General features: G+C 30.2%; 2 protein-coding genes across 4 annotated transcripts in view; both read right to left on the reverse strand.

Moving 5' to 3' along the window:
* LOC132944552 (Kv channel-interacting protein 1-like) overlaps window positions 1-23,539 on the reverse strand; it is a 482,905-nt gene that overhangs the window by 441,758 nt on the left and 17,608 nt on the right. The gene's annotated exons all lie outside the window — the stretch shown is intronic.
* LOC132944555 (cuticle protein 21-like) lies at window positions 5,454-6,602 on the reverse strand. The gene is made up of 2 exons (XM_061013986.1): window positions 6,297-6,602; window positions 5,454-6,179 (listed from the first exon to the last, which is right to left on the reverse strand). Exons 1-2 carry the CDS (start codon window positions 6,588-6,590, stop codon window positions 5,721-5,723), a joined length of 753 nt encoding a protein of 250 aa, XP_060869969.1. The 5' UTR covers window positions 6,591-6,602; the 3' UTR covers window positions 5,454-5,720.

A 23,539-nucleotide genomic window follows, 5' to 3' on the forward strand; every position in this document is an offset into this window, starting at 1 on the left:
ACGTGTGTGTGTGTGTGTGTGTGTGTGTGTGTGTGTGTGTGTGTGTGTGTGTGTGTGTGTATAGGTGTGTGTGTGGTGTGTGTACCTAAACGTCATAAATCGATTGATTGACGGTGTAACCATTTGACACGCTGCGATATTATTACATATTATATTAATATATTAGGTATTATGATGTATTATTATATTATTATTATATTCGATCGCGCTAACGATCTCGGTTTAGTTTTAAATAAGTGCAAGTTTGTTTTCAAATCGCATAAATCAAAATTGTGATTTCATTTAAACACGAGTCGTGTTCAATGTTGCAATATATTTTACGGATTTTTCGGCCATCGATTTTTTTTTTTTATTTAACTATAATAGTTTATTCAATTTCTCACGTCTTGTATTCTCTGAACACATAAGCTTATTGTACATTACGTGTATAGATTGTTTATTTCTAATAAAAAAACTATAATATTACCATATATGCAAGTAGGTACCGAACGAATAATAAATTATACGCTTATTAATTTTCGTGTCTATAATCTCAAAAACGAATTAAAGTTAACACTATACTTATGAACGTTAATTTATTATTTGTTGCATATTTAAAATTTCGTAACAATGTATTGTTTTAAAATTAAAAATTTTTTAATTTCAAGTTTTTACATAAAACAAAATATGTACTTAATGATGATGAACAAATCAACAAATTGATACATGACTTTACGTTTTTTAAGTTTCGATACGGTATGGATTTAGATTTTAGATAGTTAAACAAAACGTATGCTTAGGTATATATAGTTAAATCCTATACAGATTTACATCATAAACTCTACATTTAAATATTTAAATACTAATAAATAAAACTGATGAAACTATTAGAATAATATTCGATAGGTAATTATAAATAAAATTTATGAACTACACAATTTACTGTGTAAGAATTTTGTATTGAAAATTGCAATTACGTAATATAGTCTTATAAAGTTAAAGCCAAAGAATTTGGTACCTACGGTAAAAATATTAAGAATGTAGTAATAACTAATAAGTAGATAGGTACTTGCATCAATAATTTACTGAAATACGACTCACCTCAGTCTATTATATTGTCTAAAATAATAATTCAAAAAAAAAATAAATAATTTTTATTTAATAATATTAAATTATTTTTTTTTCTTAATGTATGAGATAAAAATTTGAAAATCAAATACTTATAATTGTGAATACAACAAACAGTATTGTCTTAAAATATTTCTATTTCTATTTTTTTTTTTTTTTATATAAAGTTGAAGCCTACATACTTAAATGTACATACTTAAATTACTTAAACTAAATTGTACAGTTTAATATCTTTCATTAATAATATTATTATTGAATACAGATGGCAAAATACATTTGTTGTAAATTTTAGTTTCACGGTATTAATTTTTCCCTTGACTTGGAATTTAGGTGATATATTTCTTTGTAGTAAAAAAAAACAGTCATCTACAATAATTGGCCTACGTAAATTTATTGTAAAAAGGCCTTCGCCCCATCTCCGATTTGCCTAGCTTTCGGATGGAAAGGCGACGTGGATTGAAACAACAATCCTTATAGACATAATATTTCCGTTTCATTCCCGGAACCTTGATTTTCATCCTTACATGGGAATCGATACAACATCTTAACAATATTTTCCAACCAATTTCACTATGATGTCCACAGAACAATTATACTACAAACGATTTGCGCTAATTTCGTCGAAACAATGCCTTTCCAGTTATCGGATTTAATATATTCCAACAATGACCTACTTTTAAGTTTTCTCTCAATACAATCGAACATAATATTGTGATCCCTATAATAATATTGGCTATTATTAATTCATTCGAAACGAATGTTTTCCATCCAACGGGTCAGAAGGTCCTTATACCTACCTCTTTATTACACTGCGGCTAGTGATGGATGTATCGATGATATAATGATTCAGTTTTCGGCCAACCCATATCCCGGTTAATGGACGTCGCAAATCACGATTCGTATTCAAGGATCCATTGTAATTAAACACAGAACAATGTGTTGTAATAATACGTGTAAAACGTACATTTTGAATAGAGCTTTAAAGAAATACATTTTACTTGTGTCTTGTATTATTACTGGTTGTCGTTTGAATAAGTTTATTACGAACGCTATGTAACGTATGAGTGGGCACGTTCTATAATGTTGCATAGACGATTAGAAACCATGTTATTAATATTATTATAATATTTTGTTATTTTTATGGTAGAAACTGTGTGATAAATTAATTTGTTGGATAAATAGTAAATACTATTGCTATTTTAAACTAATCTGAGGATAAATATTGTGTCAAAGCAAAACAAATCACACGTAAAGCTGGTGGTTCAACCTGTGGCCCTCGACGTCTTTTTTTTGCTTCCAATTTTAAAGTTTTTACGAGAGACAAAACAATGCTAACTATACATTAATTATTAAAATTCCAAATTCTAAATATATTTATGTAACCTAATCATCATAATAATAAATTAATATTAATCTAAAATTTGATAACTTGTATATTATATATTATGATAAAAAATGTTATAAAATAAAATATGAATAAAAATACTAATTTTTTTTTACTTAGCCCATCTCCCTCCCCTATTCAGTATTTATATAAATGTGTAATTTGGCTCACAAACTACTTAAGGTTGGATCTACCCTGATCTAAATAATTTATATTAATAGTCAATAATATCCGTAATACTTGTACGGTTATTATTGATCAAAACAATTTTTGCATTTTAATGTTGGAGTATCCAAGTACCAAATACCTATTAGGTAATGTTAACACAAATTGGTTATTGCATGCAGTTTCTGCAATACAAATGAGCATTGTTAAATTAAGACTTCGGACTTAATAGTAAAAATACTAAGGTTATAAACAACAAGTCAATAAAATTATCGTAGTGCGTTATTGATTTTAAAGTTGCGTATATTTCTTTTTTTAATTATATAGTGCACGAGTCTCTAAACACTATTTCGGGTTGAAGGAGTAGGTACTTTAAAAGTTTCACAAATATATAGGACACTCAATGGATTGGAAATTAGACACTGATGAAACTTTACAAAAGTCCTATTGAGAAAATTGCGAAAACACTAAAACTAACGTTTTTCCGGTAACGTACATAATTTTAAAAAGGCACTTGACATTTTACCTGATTATATTTATTGATACGAGACGTGATAAGTTTCCTAAAAAAAAATGTAGGTACATATCATAATACTCAGAGGTTCAAACAATATTAGTGGCTTAGCGCGGCATGGTGGCTATATAATCAAACACGCAACGTGGTTGAGAGTAAGTAACGTCCCCTGCCACTAGTTCCCGGATGGGTGACCACCCGGATTCATTGTGGCAAAAACCTTGCAAGTGCTAACTTACCGTACCAACCGTCACAACCCTAACGTACCAATCTAAGGTAAAGTAACGCATTGTTTTTTTTCATTCATTTGATAAGTATAGTGTTGGTTATGTTTATATTAATATTATTTGTACTAGGTAGTAGTTTTAATTACATTTTATTACCCAGATCAAATGGATTATTAGATAAATTCAATAAACATTAAAATCTCAACAAGTAAATTGTTTATATGTACGTATTTATTTATAGTTCCTTTCAAATGTATATTATATAGCACTTTCTGAAAAAAGTGAAGCGAAATTATGCTGCATTAGTGCTCCACGCTTTATTTTGGTATTCTTGTCAGTATTTTCAGTCTTAAAAAATATATCTTATGACATGTAAAATTTATAAATTAATATTCAAATATTTTTATTATTTATTATTCAAATCTGCTAAGACTTTTGAACAGAAATACTATAATTTATATTGCTATGCAAGTTCGTGTATTTTAAATCATATTCCGTTTATATTAAAACACGTCTATCCCATAAACATGTTTTAAGTTTACATATTTTGTGATAATTATGTTGAGAAAAAAAGTTGTTGTGCCTAGACAAAAAAAAATAAAGAATACTCAATTTTTCAATAATCCATCATTACAATGGTCGTCATAGTAATTACTTTATGCATGTGCAACTCGATTAAAATTTCTACTTTTTGAAGTAGAACCAAAAATCCACCTCTGGCTGCGATGAAAGCAAAACGGTCAAAAGCCTATTAAATACTAGCTGTGTCTAATTTAGAAACATTCACGATTAAATGAACATATTTTGTTTTCAGCATTTCGTTTTACGTAATAACTTATAATATATGCACCATTTCGATTGACGTGTTACGAGTAATCCAATTGGTATTGTTTTGTCACGTGTTACACTGCATTTTCAAATGATCCATCATTTTGTCGTACAGAACCACTAAACGATATTGGACACCTAACTTGAAGAGGTTGTCGATTTATCAATCTTCACAAAGATAAATGTAAAAAAAAATACATATATACCTATAATATGAAAGACTATTTTTTATTTTTCTCTTCTTGTCGCCTTTAATTCTGTAGTCCAACTGTTAGCCAAAGTATAATGATTAATGATAACGGATATATTTCCATTCATTGCGATTATACAACCAGCATTTTCGACCAATCTATATATATAATGCTTACTTTTTAATACATTTTCAATATTTTTACCGGATTTCCTGGAACGTTTGATAAATGTAAAAACCATTCGGTCTAAACGATTTCTAAAAAGTTACTAGAACATACAATCAAAGTTGTTTGCTTAGTACGCGTTACGCATAGATTTGTTCAGTAACGTGCCGATCTAAGACTACAAAGCAAACAAGTATAACTGTATATTAAACACTTCGAGATAATTGTAGGTATTTATTGTTACCTTGAATGTTTAAATGGGCAATAAACTGAAAAGTCAGGTTATTAAGACTTTTAAAGCAACAAACTCTTTATAAGCCAATGTCAATATAGTGTTAACCTATTAATTTTTACATAATCTCATTTTATTTAAAATATCAATTATTTAACATTGTATTATTTCTATGGTATAATCACATTAGATGAAAATAATAATAAATAAAAAGGTTTGGCAATAACGACGTTGAATAATTCATTTACTTGGGAATGTACAAGCCTACGATAGTACGATATATTGTTAAAACTGTAAGATTTGTAACCGCACTTTATAAGATCAGGAAAGTATTTGGAATGTGGTTAAAATTGTAGTGTGGATACATATTAATGAGATAGCTTGTAAGCTGGTGCCGGATAATGTCCAAGTTAGGAATGGTGTACAAGCAGTGTTGTACAAGTCGATTGTGCGGGTGACCGTCAGCGTATTCGAACTGAAGTTGTAAATTAGCTTGTTCATTTACGCCAACGTAATGTCCATCATAATATTATGAAGTGGCCATTTTGTGCTCACCGAGTTTCCACAACACGGTATCACATAAAATGTATTATGTGAAATACCAACAAATTATAATAATAATGACAATAAGACAAAACGATTTTTTGGTGAATATGATGAATGATTTATTTACACGGTAATGTACACAATCATTTAAACAAAAACAAATGAATCAATGATAATAATACAAACAACTGGTGAGCGGCGGACTCCAGGACAGTGGAACCGTGTAACAGCTGAGTAGGGACAGTCGGAAGGAGACGGAACAACGATAATATTATAACATTATGTTGTATAATGATAATATGGTTACGAACGATAATAATTATTATTATTACCACCGTCATCATCATCATTGGAGGACGAATTAATAAGCTGGCTTGTATGGGGCTGGCTTGTAAGCAGGTGCTGGGTAGGCTGGTGCTGGGTAAGCTGGTGCAGCTGGGTAGGCGGGCTTGTAGGCCGGTGCGCTGTATGGGGCCTTGTATCCTCCGTCGATTTTCTTGACTTCGGCGTTGAAACCGTTGTAGTCATCGGCGGTGTATTCAACGACGCGGGTGGAACCGTCGGCTTCCAAAAGGCTGTAGGATCCCTTGACGTAACCGTTGCCGTCAGCGTATTCGGATTGGCTCTTGACGTCGTATGTGGACGGGTCGTTGACGCTGTACTCGAAGTTGTACGGGGCCGGGGCGTAGGCGGGCTCTGGGGCGTAAGCCTTTGGTGCCGAGTAAGCGGGTGCTGGGTAAGCGGCCGGGTAAGCGGGCTTGTAGGCTGGGGCGGGGTATTGGGCGATGGCGGAAACCACGCATGCGGCGAAGATGATCAACTGTAAAGCAACATTTCGGAATTAAAATCAAAATTATTTTATTTTTTTTGTTCACACTTTTAAATTTTTTTTATATGTTTCGTCACATATTATGTATTATAAGACTGAGTGACTTACCTTAGCGGCCATTTTATTGACTGTTTTGTGTTTGTTTAATCGAAATGCTCGATGACTGTGTACAGAAATGAACTGGTGAATATAGAGACCCGAGACACGGTATTTATATGCTAAAACATTGTCGCGGCATCCCTTCCAGACGCATTTGACGCACGAGGCCCGCTCGGCTTGTAGTGGTCGTTTCGCCGTGCACGATAACCGGTTGAGTCGGAGACGCCCGTTAAGTCGTTCGCGTATTTTTCTTTTACTATTTGTGACTTGGCCACAAACTATATAGTCCCACGCCTTCATCATCGATACAAATATGACGATATATCGTGGATCCAAGCCTTACATATAGGTTCACGCCACACCCCGAACCCAATACAAATTTGACGAGATGACTTTGAATTCAAAAGTATTTGACTTGTATTTACATAATATTTGCTTTAGATTCGTGTATAGATATTTCCATTACGTTTTAATTCTCCCCAAATCAACAATATAATCATAAAGTTGAGTAGGTGAAACAAAAATATTATAAAACCATGATTTGTGGAAACGCACGGGAATTATAATGTTATTATATAAACGATAACGTTATCATCATTGGTAAGATTCGTTGTATCAATACATATAGTACTTATAATATTATAGCTGTAATTACATTTTAAAGTATGTGGCCCGTTTAGTAACAACAACCAACCATCATGATTCAATATGATATCTGACGAAATAAATTTAAATTATTCAACGGCCATAGCAGAAGACATTTTATTTTTTAATGACATACAATTTATTTTAGTTTTTGAACTTATGTTTGTACAGGATTTTAAGTACTTAAAACTATTAAGTAGGTACTTTATATCCCTATAATTGTTTAATCGAATAACATTTAACAATATTTATTTGTAAGACGATATTGACTATAATGATTTTGAATATAAAGTTTTTATTTTAAACTTAAATTGATATAACTGCGAATACTTGGATTAACTATTTAGATTAGCATTAAATATAATCCCCTAATTTTTTTTTTTTTTTTTTTTATTGATCTGAAATATACATCGACAACTAGGCCATTAGTACATGAATTTTAGATTACATTGTTAGTATTTTAGCATTTACATGGTTACATTAAATTAAATTGTACAATTCTGTTTTTTTTAAGAATAAAATTAAGTTTTTAACGTCTTGTGGGTTTGGTCCTAGTGCTTGACAAATTTGTTCTGATATGTGGTATTGATTTCGATACATGTTGTATTTTTGACATTCTGTGATGACGTGGTTGACCGTTAAAAGTACATTGCACGCGTCGCATAGTGGAGGATCGTCTTTGGTCATCAAATAGCTGTGAGTTAGGTGTGTGTGACCAATTCGGAGACGGTTTATTATGGTTTCTTCTTTTCTACTGAGTTCAAGATTTATCCATAGATTTATATTGTTTTTTATTTTATTGAGTTTGGTGTTGAGTTTTCGCCAGTAGGAATGCCATTTATTGTTTGTGTGTAGTTTAATTTCGTTTTTTGCATCTGCAAATGTGATGGACTTTATGGTTGCAGTTAATTTGGAGGTGATTGCATTATGGGCTTCTTGATCAGCCATTTCATTTCCTGGAATGCCGATGTGGCCCGGAATCCATACAAACTGGATGTATATATTTTTATTTTCTGCAAGAAAAGTTTCTTCTTGTATTAGCTTAGTGATATCTGTTTGGTTTCGAGTATTTGTGATGGCAATTAAATTGCTGAGTGAGTCGCTAAGTATTATACATTTTGTTTGGTGGTTTGAATATTCAGTGTGGAAATATTTTACAGCTTTGTATATTGCCATCGCTTCTGCTGTGAATATTGATGCTTGAGTTGGAAGTTTGTATGCTATTGTTTGATTGTTTATTATCATAGCGAGACCAACACCGTCATTTGTTTTGGATGCATCAGTGTATATGTGTACACTGTTTGGGTGTTCTTGCAATATGTTGTTGAGCATGTTTTTATATATGGATGGCATTGTGTTTTCTTTTTTGAATTGAGTTAAAGTAAGGTTAACATTGAATGTTGTGTTCCAAGGGGGAAAAATGTACGGTTTTCTTTCTAAAATATTGTTTATTTTTATATTTTCTTTTTCGGCTTGCTGTATGTGTGCATTTATTACTTTGATGGCTGGATTGTTGATATTTCTTTTGGTTCTGGCACAATATAATAGCAGTAGTTTTTCTCTTCTATGGTTAGGTGGGATTTCATTAGCAATGTTTCTAATACTCTCAATTGGGCTGGATTTGAATCCCCCTATTGAAAGTCTTATAGCAGTATTTAGTTTAGTTTGAACCATGTTTAAGTGGTTGGTTTTGGCATTTTTTAACAGTATTGATCCATAATCTGTTTTAGATCGAATTAACGCTTTATAGATCATTAAAAGAGATGCGCTGTCACCACCCCATGATGTGTGGGCAATTATTTTGATTATGTTGAGTTTTTGAGATAACGAGTCACGAATATTTTTTAGATGAGGTATCCAATTGAGTTTGGAATCGAATGTTATTCCTAGAATTTTAATTTTATTATGGTGAGGTATAACTAAGTTGTCTAGTATTATATTGAGATCTTTTATTTTTTTTTGTTTTGTAAATATAATACTTTTGGATTTGAGGTTAGAGAATGAGAAGCCAGTTTTTTTTGACCAATCTGATAAGCTGTTAGCACTTATTTGGAGTAATTCTTGGACGGTTTTTAGGTTTTTGCTTCTGCAAAAAATGTTAAAGTCATCGGCGAATAAATTAGCTTTTACAGGAACTTTGATTGTTTCGACAATATCATTAATGGCCAAGAGAAAGAGTGTGACTGCCAGTGATGATCCTTGTGGGATGCCATTTTCTTGGTAGAACGTCTTTGATAGGGTATGTGATACTTTGACCTGAAATTGTCTTTCTTTTAGGTAGTTTGTAATATACATGAACATATTGCCGTTTGTTAAGATTTTGCTTAGTAGAGCTAGTATTCTATGTCTCCATACAGAATCGTAAGCCTTTGTTATATCCAAACTGATCATTCCGAGTATTTGTTTATGTTCGAATGCATTTTCTATTTCAGTTTTTATTGTAATTAAGTTGTCCATTGTTGATCTAGTGTGGCGAAATCCACTTTGCTCTTTAGAAAGTATTTGGTTTTTTTCTAAGAACCATGTTAATCTTAAGTTTATAATTTTTTCCATAATTTTTGTCATTGTGTTTAGGAGTGTGATAGGTCTGTATCCTTCAGTGGAATGTTTGTTTTTCCCTGGTTTAAGAATAGGAATTATTATTCCCTTTTTCCATTCTTTAGGTATAACTCCTGTGTGCCATATATTGTTATATATATTCAATAGAAATTTTTTTGCTGTTATGCCGAGGTTTATAATAAAACAATAAGGGATACTGTCTGGGCCAGGGCTTTTGCTCTGGCATTTATTTAGTGCAGTTTCCATTTCATTGAGTGTTATACTGGAGTTCAAGACAATTTGGTCGCTATTGTTCGGGTTTATCATTGAGATTATTTGTGAGTTTTCGAATGGTATTTTTATTCCGTTAATAAATTCTTGTGTGTAGATTTTGTTGCTAAAATTATCTTGGAAGTAAGCGCCGATTTTTTCGGCGACATCTTCTGGAGCTGATGTTGTTCCTTGTTCGTCAGTTATATGAATTTCTTGGTTTCGGTTTATACCTTTCAATGAATGGATTTTGTTCCATATCTTGGATGAGTTAGTTTTGGAGTTTATGCTGGTTGTGAATTCTTTCCATGAGTTTTTTTTGCTTTTTTTTATTAAAAATTTGGCTTGGGCACGCAGTTTTTTGAGTTGTATGAAATTTTCTAAGGTTTTATTTTTTTTGTACGTGTTTAAGGCGTTCTTTTTATTGATTATAGCTCTTTTAATCTCATCATTCCACCAAGGAACTTTGGGTTTTTGGTTATGGTTTATACAGCTACCGATTGATATTTCTGCTGCTGAGGTGATTATGTTAGTTAATATTTTGACTGCGTTTTCTATATTGGATTGGTCATTATATTGTATTTTGGTAATTTCTTCCTCTATAATATCACTGAATAATGTCCAGTTGGGTGTTTTTAGATTCCATCTACGGTTTTTATTCGTATTAGTATCCCCTATCCTGTGCATGAAGTTTGTGAGTATAGGTAAATGGTCACTGCTATAGATATCAGGCAGCACTTTCCACTTGAGTCTTTGGGCTAAGGAGGATGTGCACATTGTTAGGTCGATAGATGATAAGGTTCCATTGGCTAGGTTAATGTGGGTGGGGGATGTGTCATTTAGAATTACAATGTTTTCGTTTTCTAGTATTTTTTCAATTATCTTGCCTCTATGGTCTGTTTTTTCTGATCCCCACATGGTACAATGTGCATTAAAGTCGCCTAATATCATAAATGGCTTGGGGAGTTGTTTAATTATGTTTTCGATGTCGGAAAATTCGATTTTAGTTTGGTTGGGTAAATACAAGTTGCATACATTTAAATTTATTTCATTGAGATGTATAGAAATGGCAATAGCTTCGAGATGGGTTTTTACTTTTATTTGCTTGCTAGGAAAGAATGACTTGACATAGATTGCTACACCACCGCTGGCTCTTAAACCATTAGTTCTGTTTTTAGTGTAGCATATATAGTTCCTTAAAGTTTTGTGGGTTTGGTCAGTAAAATTGGTTTCTTGTAAGCATATGAAATCGGGCGAATGCTCGGCTATTAGTATTTTTAATTCATTTATTTTTTTTTGAAAGCCATTAAGGTTCCATTGTATTAGTTTTGTGTTATGTGTGAGGTTGTTTTCTTTTTGATTTACATTCATTAGAATTTGAGAATTTGATTAATTTATTTGTATATGGGCTTTACGAGTATAACTCTTGTGGAGTTGCTTGGAATAGTAGATTTGCTAATTTGGTGAGTTTGGTTTTTGTTGCTCGGTCGTTTATCTTAGGTCTGACTATTTCGATGGTTTTTAACATTGAAGGTATGTCAACTTTTGCTTCTTCACAGAGAGAATGTATGTTAATTGATTTATTGGAGAAATTTTCAATTATGTATTTGAATTGGTAAAAAGAGATATTGATTTCTTCGTTTTCGGAAAATAGGTCTTGTGCAGATTTTAGGTGGTCCTCATCATTTGTAGCAATATTTTCAAGCGAATTGCTTTTTTTTAATTTTTTAATTTGATCTTGAGGTGTTTTCTTGTTTTTTTTTGATTCTAATAACTTATGTTCAAGGTTTTTGGTCTGATTAGGTTTCTCAATGTTTGGCTGTGTGTTTGATTGTTCAGAAATTGTTGGAGATGTAGGACAACTTGATGTTGGTAGAGATCTTTTGATTTGTTTATTGGGTAAATTTGTATTGGTCGTTGTTTGGCTTAATATATTTGAGTTTTGACTGTTTTTAGGTATGGCAATAGTATTTACTTCTGTTATGTCGTCATCATGTGTGGGATATGAGGACGTGGTGGGGGCATCATCTATTGTTGGTTTTTGTGTAATATAAATATTGTTGGTCATGGTATTTGGTTCTTTTTTGCAGTGATTAGATGTGTGGCCGCTTTGTTTACATGCGTAGCAAGTAAGAGTGTCGTCCGTTAGAAAAATTCTGAAGTCTGTATTGTCATATTTGATTATTATCGATCCGGGTACATTTGCTGTGTCGTCGGGGTGAATATATACCTGTCTCCTAAAACTACTGATGTGAGCGAGCTCATCTTGAAAACCAGCTTTAAGGAAGGTTATTGGAGATAATGTCTTGATGTTTTCTAGTAATAAGTGTTCGGTAATTACTTCATGAGGTATTATCGGGTGTGCGTTAGAAATTATAAATCTCTTGGCAGGGTTTACTAGACGACGAAATGGTATTTGATTTTCATTAACGGTTATATACGAATAGTTTTGTGTCAGTTCGTCAACAGTTATTTTGTCTCTAAAATATATACAAAATCTGTTGTTCGAAATACGGGACGCAAAGATGATGTTTTTAGGCGGTGTTATTTTGCTAAATGCTTTAACATATTCTATTTGTGGTATTTCGTTTATCGTATTTAATATAATGGCTTGATCTTTCTTAGGAAACGTTGTGTTGGCTGTTGTTTCGGCAAAGGTTTTTGTGTTGTTTATTTTTGGTGGTGATGACAGTTGAGATAGTTTTTGGTTGTGCATATTAGATAAAATATCCGTAGACATTTTATCGGTTTAATTGGCCGCTATGTACCGGCGGCCGGTGTAATTTTGCGTTGCAATTACGAGTAAGATAAGATTACATACCTTTTTCGCTGTTGATTTTTGTGTGCATGTATATACTGATATTGCTATCGGGAGCTAAGAAATACGGAACACACGTGTGCTTGGGACGGAGGTCAAACACGTACTGAATCCCCTAATTATTACTTGCATTTACTTACGAACTAATATGTCGTTTGTACTAATTATAGTTTTGTGACTTAAGTACCTACCTACAAATTTCTCAAAATGTAAAATCGTTATAGAACGTTTATCTAGATTTTCTTTATACATTTTCAATAAGTAGGCAATAGCCCCATATTAAATTTTAATGGTATTTGTAATGTAAATTTAGGATTTGATAACTAACTACTATTATACGTACTTTACGTACTTGAACGTATTATGATGAATACAATATTATGGTTTTAATCCACAGTTCTGGGAAAACCACTTGTGGCTAGAAAATAATACTAAACATTATAGATAAATAAATTATGTGATTTCTAAACGTCTTGATAATTTCGTGTTAAATTTATTCACGCGGGATCAGAAAATAGAAATTTGTAAGGCTTAAATCGAACTAGGTACCGATTGAAAAGGAGATCCAAACCAAATTTGAAATTCGAATCCAAACTAATTGGTATTTCAAGGTAATTCGTGTTTACGAACAGCTATAAATTGTAGCATATAACAAATCTGTAATAGCAATAAACATTTTATGTGTTTTGTATGCGCGTACACCTATACATAATATTACCTATATGGCTATATAATATTATAACATACAACTAAAATGTAATAGTAATAAACTGAGGTATAGTTAGAAATATACTACCAGCTATGTATGAGTGTATATTATGTTATAAAGACATAATAGCAGAGGCGAAACCAGGAATGAATTTTGGGAGAGGCGTGGGGGGGGGCAAAAGTACAAAAAGTTTCAAAATTGGCTAAACACAGTGTAAAGCAAAGGAAAACTACGGCGATTGGGGAGGGGAAATGCCCCATTTGCCGCCCCCTGGATCCGCCACTGCATAATAGTACCCGTGATTTATAATTATACACTAGGTAATGGAACATAGACAATAGGTATGCATTATGTAGTTGTAATGGTTGTAAATTATAGTCATTAAAATATAAGTAAAATATAAAACCAATATTACAAAAGTGATAACAGATAAAAAATGTTGAACAAACATATTAAAATAGAGAGAAAAATCGGTAAATGTTAAATTCAACCGGAAATCTAGCATTGTTACGTATGGGCACAGTGGTTGGCGGATGGTGATCGCATTAAATAATGTAAGTATGCTTAAAAAGGTATACCTAATTTTTATTACATTTTTAACATTATTAAGGACAGAGTTTAGTTTAGCTTAACGCGGCAATCAATTAAATAAAGATTTTTAAAATACAATTTTAACTAGGTAAAATAATCAACTATACTTACCTAAACTTATATCACAAATACTTCGTCGGAAATACTGTTTATTCGGGAATTTGGACAGGAATTGGAAACTGCCATGAACCAGGATGATGCTACGACGCCACGAATTACTCCGAAACTTTGTGCCACCTTAATAAATGCGGACATGTATCTAAATCCTAAGGGTAGGCACATAATGTTTATAGGAAGTATGGAATAATGCTCCCATTCACTGTACTATCAATAGAATTCTCGTAATAGTTATTATTACATTATATTACATTAATATTTAATATACCCTTTCGTGGTGTCCGAGTACCGACGATCCGTGCTGTATTAATATTTGATAGTGTCAATAAGTATTCAAAGTTTTGAGGAAAAATTACCAACATTATCGAAACTAATCTTAGCAGTATAGGTAAAGCAAAATAGAGATAACATTTTGTTTGTAGAAATTGAATTGCATTTATATTCATTGCCAATTTAAAATTAAATTAAACGCCCCGCGATCGTTTTCGTTTTCTTATACCGTCATTCGAAAAACAATAAAGACCCATCAAAATAGGCAATACACCCTCAATGTGACTTGAAAGTACTGCAATTTATACTTTGTATGAAAAACAGTTCTTCCTTACAACGTATTGAATTTGTTGCGCACTATACTATGGCTCGTATAATATTATATTGGACAGTGGACACATATTTTTACGTAGATTGCGCCATGGTATTGGTTTCACAATATTATTATTCATAATCGACTACTGTTAATTTAGAATTATTTTTTTATTTTTAAGTCCGATGCTTATCAATAGTCATAATATTGTTTGGTTATCAGACACTAATATCTCCGTGATTACGTCATTTAAAGTCCTACCCACTTTTGACTGTCAAAATATATTATATAAGGACGGCATATTGTGTTTGCCTCTGGCATTAAATAAATAAAATTACATCGATATCAATATAATATGTATTATATATTATGCGTTTATCGCCTTTAGATAAAATCGGTTTAATATATTTTATATTAGGTACTTGTGAACTATATCGGCAACATGATAATTATAATTACCAATACCTGTAATATATCACTATAAGCATTCATTTTTAAATACTATAAAAAATAAATAATGATCAATAACAACCCAACCCAATATCTGTTTGATTCATAAGAAAAATAATACATAAATAATAAACAAAATAAAATCCTTGGCAATTTTGACAATAAAAAATAGTGTCAGTGATTTATACATAGTTTACTCATTTTGTATTTATGGAAAATTATGTAAATTGTGCTAATCATATAATAACTAATAAATATCCAAACCTATAAAGGTTAAAGAAATTTAACAATTATAATATGAAAGTTTAATTTATTTTCAAATAAGTTATCACTATAATTAGTAGGTAATTTATTAAACCCAATTAGTTTATATACTATTAATTTTTATGTTGAATGAGATTATTATAATGTAAGTAAATATTACTGTGTGGTCCTAGAAAAAATATAACAGTTTAAAAAAAGTAACACTCCAAGTCACCAAGATAACAAACTTTTATTTGTTTATCACACCACACTGTTAACATAGCAGAAGTTCGCTCACGCAGAACGATCACTGGATTACAAATAAATTGGTATTAACTATGGTTTATAAAATTAAAAAACTGTTACACAAGTAAAAGAAATCAATTTCTGAGGGAACATCATATAATATTAAATATCGAAATATAATTTTAATCCAAAATAACGTTAAGAGTCAAAAGTAATTTATTATTGTAATAAAAATTATATTATAACAATGAAATAATATACCAAGCATTATAGTACCTAAGTCAAATTATGCATACACGATATATTTTCTTTTCGTTTATAGTTATGATAAGATGTTACGGCTCTAAATATTATTTAACCCAGCCATTTACGAACGATTGTTACATTAATGTGTTTTTACCGTGTTGCTCCGTATACACATCAAAGATAACAGACTTTATTGCATACATTGTTATAATGTTATCCTTTCAACATACGACTTAGGATGTAGGTAGATACTAATAAATCCTAAATAAATGCTATTTCCATGTATACTTACGTGCAATAAAGATGCAACCATGATAAATAGATTTATTTGTTTCGAGTGATTAATAATTCTATTTTCTATTACCTATCTCAGTACCTATCGCAGTGTATCGCACATCATAAATAAATGTTTAGCCCAACAGAATCTGGCGAGCATAAACCGAATAGAATTAATGGCCTGCAGAAAACGTACCTATTCAACGATAAAATATCACATCAGCTATTATAATATTAATAACAATTTTAAAACTATGTTTATGATGTCGTTTTATTACGCTTACCTACATAATAATTCATCAATCACCACGATAATTGAAAAATAATTATAAATATAATTAGTTATACTTAAAACTAAAATTAAACTATCTAGTCGTTTGTAAATAAAGTATATGTTTTTGGTTTGGCAATCGTAATACACCATTATATTATAGACTCATTGAGTCGGAATAAGATCATAACTTTCAAAAAATTACCTCTTAATATTAAAAGATTAGTAAAAATAAGTTTTCAAAAAAACAAATCAAGATCAACTAAATGAGTATAAAATCGTTTTTTATGGGATAGTTTTTTATACCTAGTTTAGATTTTGAAATTGAATACAACACTTAACTATATTAAGTAATAACTTGCTCAAATATACTCGTAATGGGAAAGGTATATAATATGAATTTTTATATTTTTATACTAAGCTAGTGAATAATATATTTCTATATAGGTACTATAAATAAAATAATTGAACTACCCATATTCAGCTTACAACCAACCTTTATCATAATATTGGTTTATAATATATATATATATATTATCGTAGTACCAAATACGTATGTACCTACATCTATAGTTATAATATAGAAACGATCATTTAAAATAGTTATAATACACAATACTGTCAGTCATATTTTTTGATTGTTTATATATAGCCACCTATATTATATAGGTACCTATGTAATGATTGACTTTATCGTGTAATATTTTTATTCCGGCAATATAATCAGTCGACGAAATGGTTATCAAATATTATCACGAATGAGCTTTCTTCTATATTTCTTTTTCTGGTGTCAAAACGGTATTTAACTAAGAGCTTTTTTTCAGTTACCTCGGCAAGTAAAACCAAAGGACATTAATCATTTTTACGCACCAGATATCATGGCACGCACCACCAAAAACTGTTTCTTTTCTTGATTTCTAGACCGTCTATTTTATTTTTTTAATCCATAATATAAAAGTATAAAACTTGTTTTTTAGCCGTTAGGTAGGTACATAGTAATTTTTTATATTTTCGTCCGGGTGAAACTAACCAAAAAGTACGGAACATTACACTTGTCAAGGTGAGAAAAATATGGTTTTTGTTTTTATTGAGCAAAGACTCATTGTTTCATCCATTACTCTTAACATTTTTTTCCCGTAGAATTTCAAGTCCCGAACCATAGGTGCAGTTTTTCCTTATTCTTTTTTTAAATTTATTAGTCCATTTACTCAATGGTGAATCACTGCTTTACATGCATAATAGGTAATCCACCAATGAACCCATAAACCTAGACATTGGCTAAACCAACTAATAACTGGTTCGTTTTCCACTAGTCCACACCAGACACCTACCTAATATATATATATTATTATATATGCGGTGGTTGCAAGTGTTGGCGATGGTGGTTGGAGAAATTTGAACTGGACCTTTACTGATAACGAGCTCTTGCTATTTTTTTTTTTTAATATAGGTAACCGACATTAATTTATAGCGATCGTTCTGTTCGTTTACAACGTAACACGATACCAACTAAATGTAAAATATACATAAAAATAAAATCGAATTATTTTAAATTCATTGCAAATAATATTACATAAGTTTTTGTGAGATATAAATGCATGTAAAACACGTTCCGAAAAACTTTTGTAATATCTTCAGTAATCGAATGTAATTATTAATTATTATAATGATGTATTAATCGTAGTTTTAGCTAAGATAATTTTATGTATCTAATATAATTTTTACGATTAAAAATGTAACAATGATACAATAATATATCCGTGCCAACATCTTTTCGGATTAAATTATACACAACAGGGTGTGCCAAATTTTCAACACAATGATTTTAATGGAATGTAAAATTCACGACCAATTTTTGATTGACTATTAATGATAATTTACTATTCAATAATAAAACCAATAGTACCCTACGAGATATTGTGATATTGTTAAACGACCTCTAAAATACTCTAATCTAAATTTAAAAATTAGTTTGAAAAGTTAAAACATTTTTTTATACCCTGATATATATTTTTTAATTATTCAAACCAGTTTTAGTAAATAAACAGCGTCATTTCATAAGAGATAAATATTATTCATTATTATATTCATGATGACAATTTAGGACAAGTAATGAAGACAAAAACACATTCTTATTTTTATTATTTATATGAAATGTAGTATTGAAAATAAGTGGGTGTTAAACTTCGATGGACAAGTAAGAACTAAAGAAACTACTAAGATTGAATCAGTAACATTTATGAGTTACTCAATAACAAAAACATTTTTATAGTTATGTTTATATAGTATATACTTACTTACAAGTATTATTGATGAAGATATATAATACAAATTTTAAAAAAACACTCCTTACTTGTTTTCACAGTTATAAATATTGAATTAAATATGAGCAAATCTTTAAAATCTTATTTTATATTAGCGTAACGTGTGTTGATATCGTATAATCGTATACAACTCTCAACCGATGTTTTCATAAAATGTGTGTTTAAATTGAATTAAAAATGAACTGAAGTAATACACAAAAATTGGCATTTACCTACCGTTTGAAAATGAATAGTTTATGTTCTATATGTTTAGTGACAAAAACTGTAACAAAATTAAACTGTTGTTTAAAAATAAACATTAAAATATTAAAGTATATCATGTCAAATCCATACCATATGTTTGAAAATTAAATAAATATGTTAAATGATTATTCAATATAAATGTATAATGTGTACCATCTATGTTTAACTATAATTTAACTAATATATTTTACATTCAAATATATAACAATGTTAAAAAATATTTCATATTTGAACGTAAATCTACTTTTGTTTATTTCAAGTTTATTTAATTAGATTATAGTTCTTATACGAAATCAAGTAAATTTTACTTTTCTTGTTTTGAACATTTCTCTTTATTTATAATTGCCTGTATATCCGTTATGGATAATAAACCACTATTGTTGAGCAGTAAACTACGATAATTAATATTCAGTCTGAAAATTATGCTTTAATTTGCATAATTTAATTACAATTTTAATTATTTTGTATAACAAAATATTGTAGGTACAGATATTTTATTAAAACCATTACAGTTTATTTAGGTAGGTAGTTTTCTGTTTTTCAACTTAAAATGTTATTTTCTGTTCGACGTACCTATTCGATGACATTTTTGTTAAATGTTAGCATTTTTTTTTTTTTGGTGAAATTCATCACGATTCATCAACAAAACGTGATTTGACTAACTTTAACAATCCGTCTATCTTGGGCATAATTTACAGGAGATAAAAAGGTACGTCATTAAAGCAACAGCTCTGACGAAAATGTTTATAGTATTCTTAGTTTTAAATCATTATTTAAAAACACTGTTTATATTAAAGTGTAATTTTTTCTCTGAAAATAAGGTACCTAATTACTTCTCCAGGATCATTTGTTTAAAATGGATCAGATGATAAAGTTTGACTTTTTTGTTAGAGTTCGTAATTCTCAGATGAATTTTTATATTGTAAATATAATAAGTTTAGTTCAATGACAAAGATATATATACTCCCCAGGTGACCTATTTTTTACTTCATTATTCATTGTTAGAAATATTTGTTTGCATGATTCTAATTAGAAGATCATCACGAATGAGTATGAAAATATTTTAGCCACTCAGATATATTTATTTTAAGAAGTAAAATATCATAATTATGTACATAACAAACATTTGATTTGCCCATATCAGAAATAAAATAAAATTTTTAAATTGTGATTTAAAATAATCTAAAATTTGCTAACGCGAGGTACCTATTAAGTTTAAGTCTTGAAAACTTTTTGTCTGAATGATGAATAGGTACTCTATGCATATTGCAATATATAAGATGGAGTTTAGTATTTTATGGTCAGAATCTGAGAGTTATAATAATTATTCAAAGCCTCTTTAAATTATTATATTATTTCGCAACGACTGTATATTCTTATATAGAGTCATTCATCTTAGTAGTCTCCGTAAATTCCCAACAGAGTTAATGGGTGTCAAATAATTGTCCTGGACTGAATAGTCATTTTGAAGTAATTAGAAAATTTTGGATATTTCGTAAGGATGATTGACTGTAACTCTCGCTATTTTTATAACGTTAAATTTGAATGACCTTGTTGTTTATATGCGTTTACGTATGTAATATAAATATAAATATTTATATACATATATTATGATATGTAGAGGTATTTAACCATTTATATATTACTAAATAAACTAAATACGTTTAATGTCATTTTACATAATTATAGGGGCCGTAATTGCCAAACGTTTACCTATAATTTTATTTAACCCTTTTGGCATTAAACATATTTTTTTCTATTATTGTACCTATCTATAATTTATTTATTATTCTTTTTTCCGCAAAAATGCACAAGAAGTATAACAAAGAGATCATTTTAATTTTCTTCTGAATATCATCTATTAGGTAATCGAGCATGCGTTAGGTACCTAAACATCCATGATATTTACCGATCGACTGGAAATAAGTCGTCGTCGTCGTCGATCGGTTGTAGTGGAAATGCCATTTCGATTAACGAAAAACATATCAGTCGCATACGACAATATTTTATAATAATTATTTAGTACTTAATAAACACGCTTTGAGATATGATTTTTGTAACGCGGACAACGTGAAACATCACAAACTTAGTCATTGACGCAACTTTATAGATGAAACGTGAGGGATATTATACAACTGTTAGAAAGCCATTTTTTTTTTTCACGGTAGTAAATTTTGATATGCAAACTGGTCCGTGAATTTTAAATTTGTTTTTCATTTAGTAAATAGGGTCCAAATCTTTTTTATTGTTAGTAATCATTTAACATATTACATAGAATACACCGTGATGAGGAAACGATTCCCATTACCTCCTATAAAAGATTTGTTTTTTTCCATTTAATTAAACAACTTATGAATATTCTTAGTTCGATAGGTAGGTACAGGTAAAACAATTGTTTTTTTATTTCAAATTAAAAGTTACGTAGTTTTGAAATATTATTGTTAGTAGGTACCTATGCCAAGTTTATATTCTACGAAAGTGGTACTATCTATTAGGTGTTTATTAGATGGTAACTTAATTAAATTATTGTTTATGTCAACTGTTCGACTCTTCTGTCAAGCGACACAGCAAACTATCGACACGCACGGATCAAGTCGGTCATAGTCTCTTCGTCGTAGTCAATTCAATTTTCTGTTTAGCACTAGCGCTTTGTGACTACCGTGGTGATGTAAAGGGTACAGCAAGCTCATACCCGTCGACGAAAGCCCGGATTAAGATGATTTTGGTCCCGGGGCCAAATGGCAAATAATAATAATAAATCCATTATCCATATATTATAGGAAACGTACTACCCACCAGGTGCCCACTATTGTTCGATATCCGTTGTGGGCCTGGGTCCATGGCCAACCTGCACCCCTATAAACCGGGCTTGCGTCAACGACAGGACTCGGACGTACGTTTTCGTCGTAATAACAATTCAATATTGTCGCGTTGACAGTAGTTATTTTTGAGGATTTTTAAAGACTAGGTTTATAAATAATAATTTTATGATATAATACGATTTATTTGAAGAAAAATCGCAGGCGATTCAATAATATTCAGGATTTGAGTTTTATTTTTAAATTTAATAAAATAGAATAATATATACCATTGCGGAATATTAGTCTCGATTCGTCGCAACGTCTGCTCACCCGTGTGGCTTGTTCTGATATTTTTACGATACGGCATGTTCGGGACCTTTAACTAGGTATCTGGTATACTTATATACATACACCTTTATCTATTTCATATTATATTCTTCAATCCACTGTTGCCACAATAAATGTCGAAAAATGTGTAACAAATGAAACGAAAACGCTGACCGGCTCCTATGGCCGCACGTATAACTTTAGCGAAATATATATCGGTACATGCGTAACATAATATGGTTGATAGGTCAAGGAGACACGCTGATATACGATCACCAGCGATTTTTTCCAACATTTCTACGCGTTATTTGAATGTGTACTGTATTACATTTTCATAATACCAAGATTTTATAACGCTAAGTAGAATAATAAAACTGGTTCACACCTATCGCGTACGTACCTATATTATAATCATCGAAACAATTGTCAGGTCATTGTCACAATATTATAACATATTATAATAATATCTTATTATATTATTATGTATAATGATTTATCGTCGCAGTTACTACTGCAGGGGCGCGTACCTTATATTTTTGCTGAAAAGAAAGGAAAATAATAATATATCACTTTCATGGAATAACTTTTAAACGTGTTTTTAACCATCCATCTCGTAATAATTGTTTAATAATTTATTTTTATTTTTGACTAATTCGAATCGTATTTAAATATTGTTTTTTTAAATCCTGGTATTTTTGTGACCGGTTGACGTTGATGACAATCGAATAGCTACTGTAGTTTTCAACTTAATTACAAATTGAATAACACGAACATTAACTTGTAATAACATTTAATTAAACCAGCCCTAATTAATTTTGTGAACAATAATTTATAATATATTACATAGTTAACGAAATTTAAGACCCAATTTTTTGATTTATTTTGTTTTAATACTTTTTAGATTAAAAAAGGTTTCAACAATATTTCATTTAACATGTCTTCAGATCAACCTTTTAAATAAAAATAGTATATTAATTAATCTATACGATAGAGTTAACATGAAAACATGAATCATTTGTACTATGAATATTAATATATATCTTCCATATTTGATATTTGATTTTGTTATTAGTGCTAAACTGTAACTGTCACGATAAAAGCTTTTAAAAAAATGTACAACTTCCAGTTTTGTTTTAGTAACATTTCATATTTTTAAAAATAAACTATGTCAGTTTTCTAAATTATTTGGATGTCTTATCGTAATGATTTGACCATAATTACTTATAACGGATGTTCGCTTCAAGTTCATAAAATTGCAACTATTTGTTTACCAATCAGTTTAAAATTAACCAAAACGGGGTGAATACCTAAAATTATTTCTGAGATAAGTTCACAATGGTATCATCTTAGAGACACTAGAGTCTTTGTTCGAGGGTTTATCATATATGAAATTTCGATTATAATCAAAGTACACCTGGGGGGGGAGAATAATTTGTTTGATAAATTGTTATATTAAAATGTATAAGAATAGAGTGATAGTTAATGCAATTTAGCTTAAACACTGTTAATTAACCTTGTGTTTTAACAGATGATTTATTTATAGTTTAATGATTA

Source organism: Metopolophium dirhodum, chromosome 5 (assembly GCF_019925205.1).
Source record: "Metopolophium dirhodum isolate CAU chromosome 5, ASM1992520v1, whole genome shotgun sequence".
NCBI lineage: Eukaryota > Metazoa > Arthropoda > Insecta > Hemiptera > Aphididae > Metopolophium > Metopolophium dirhodum.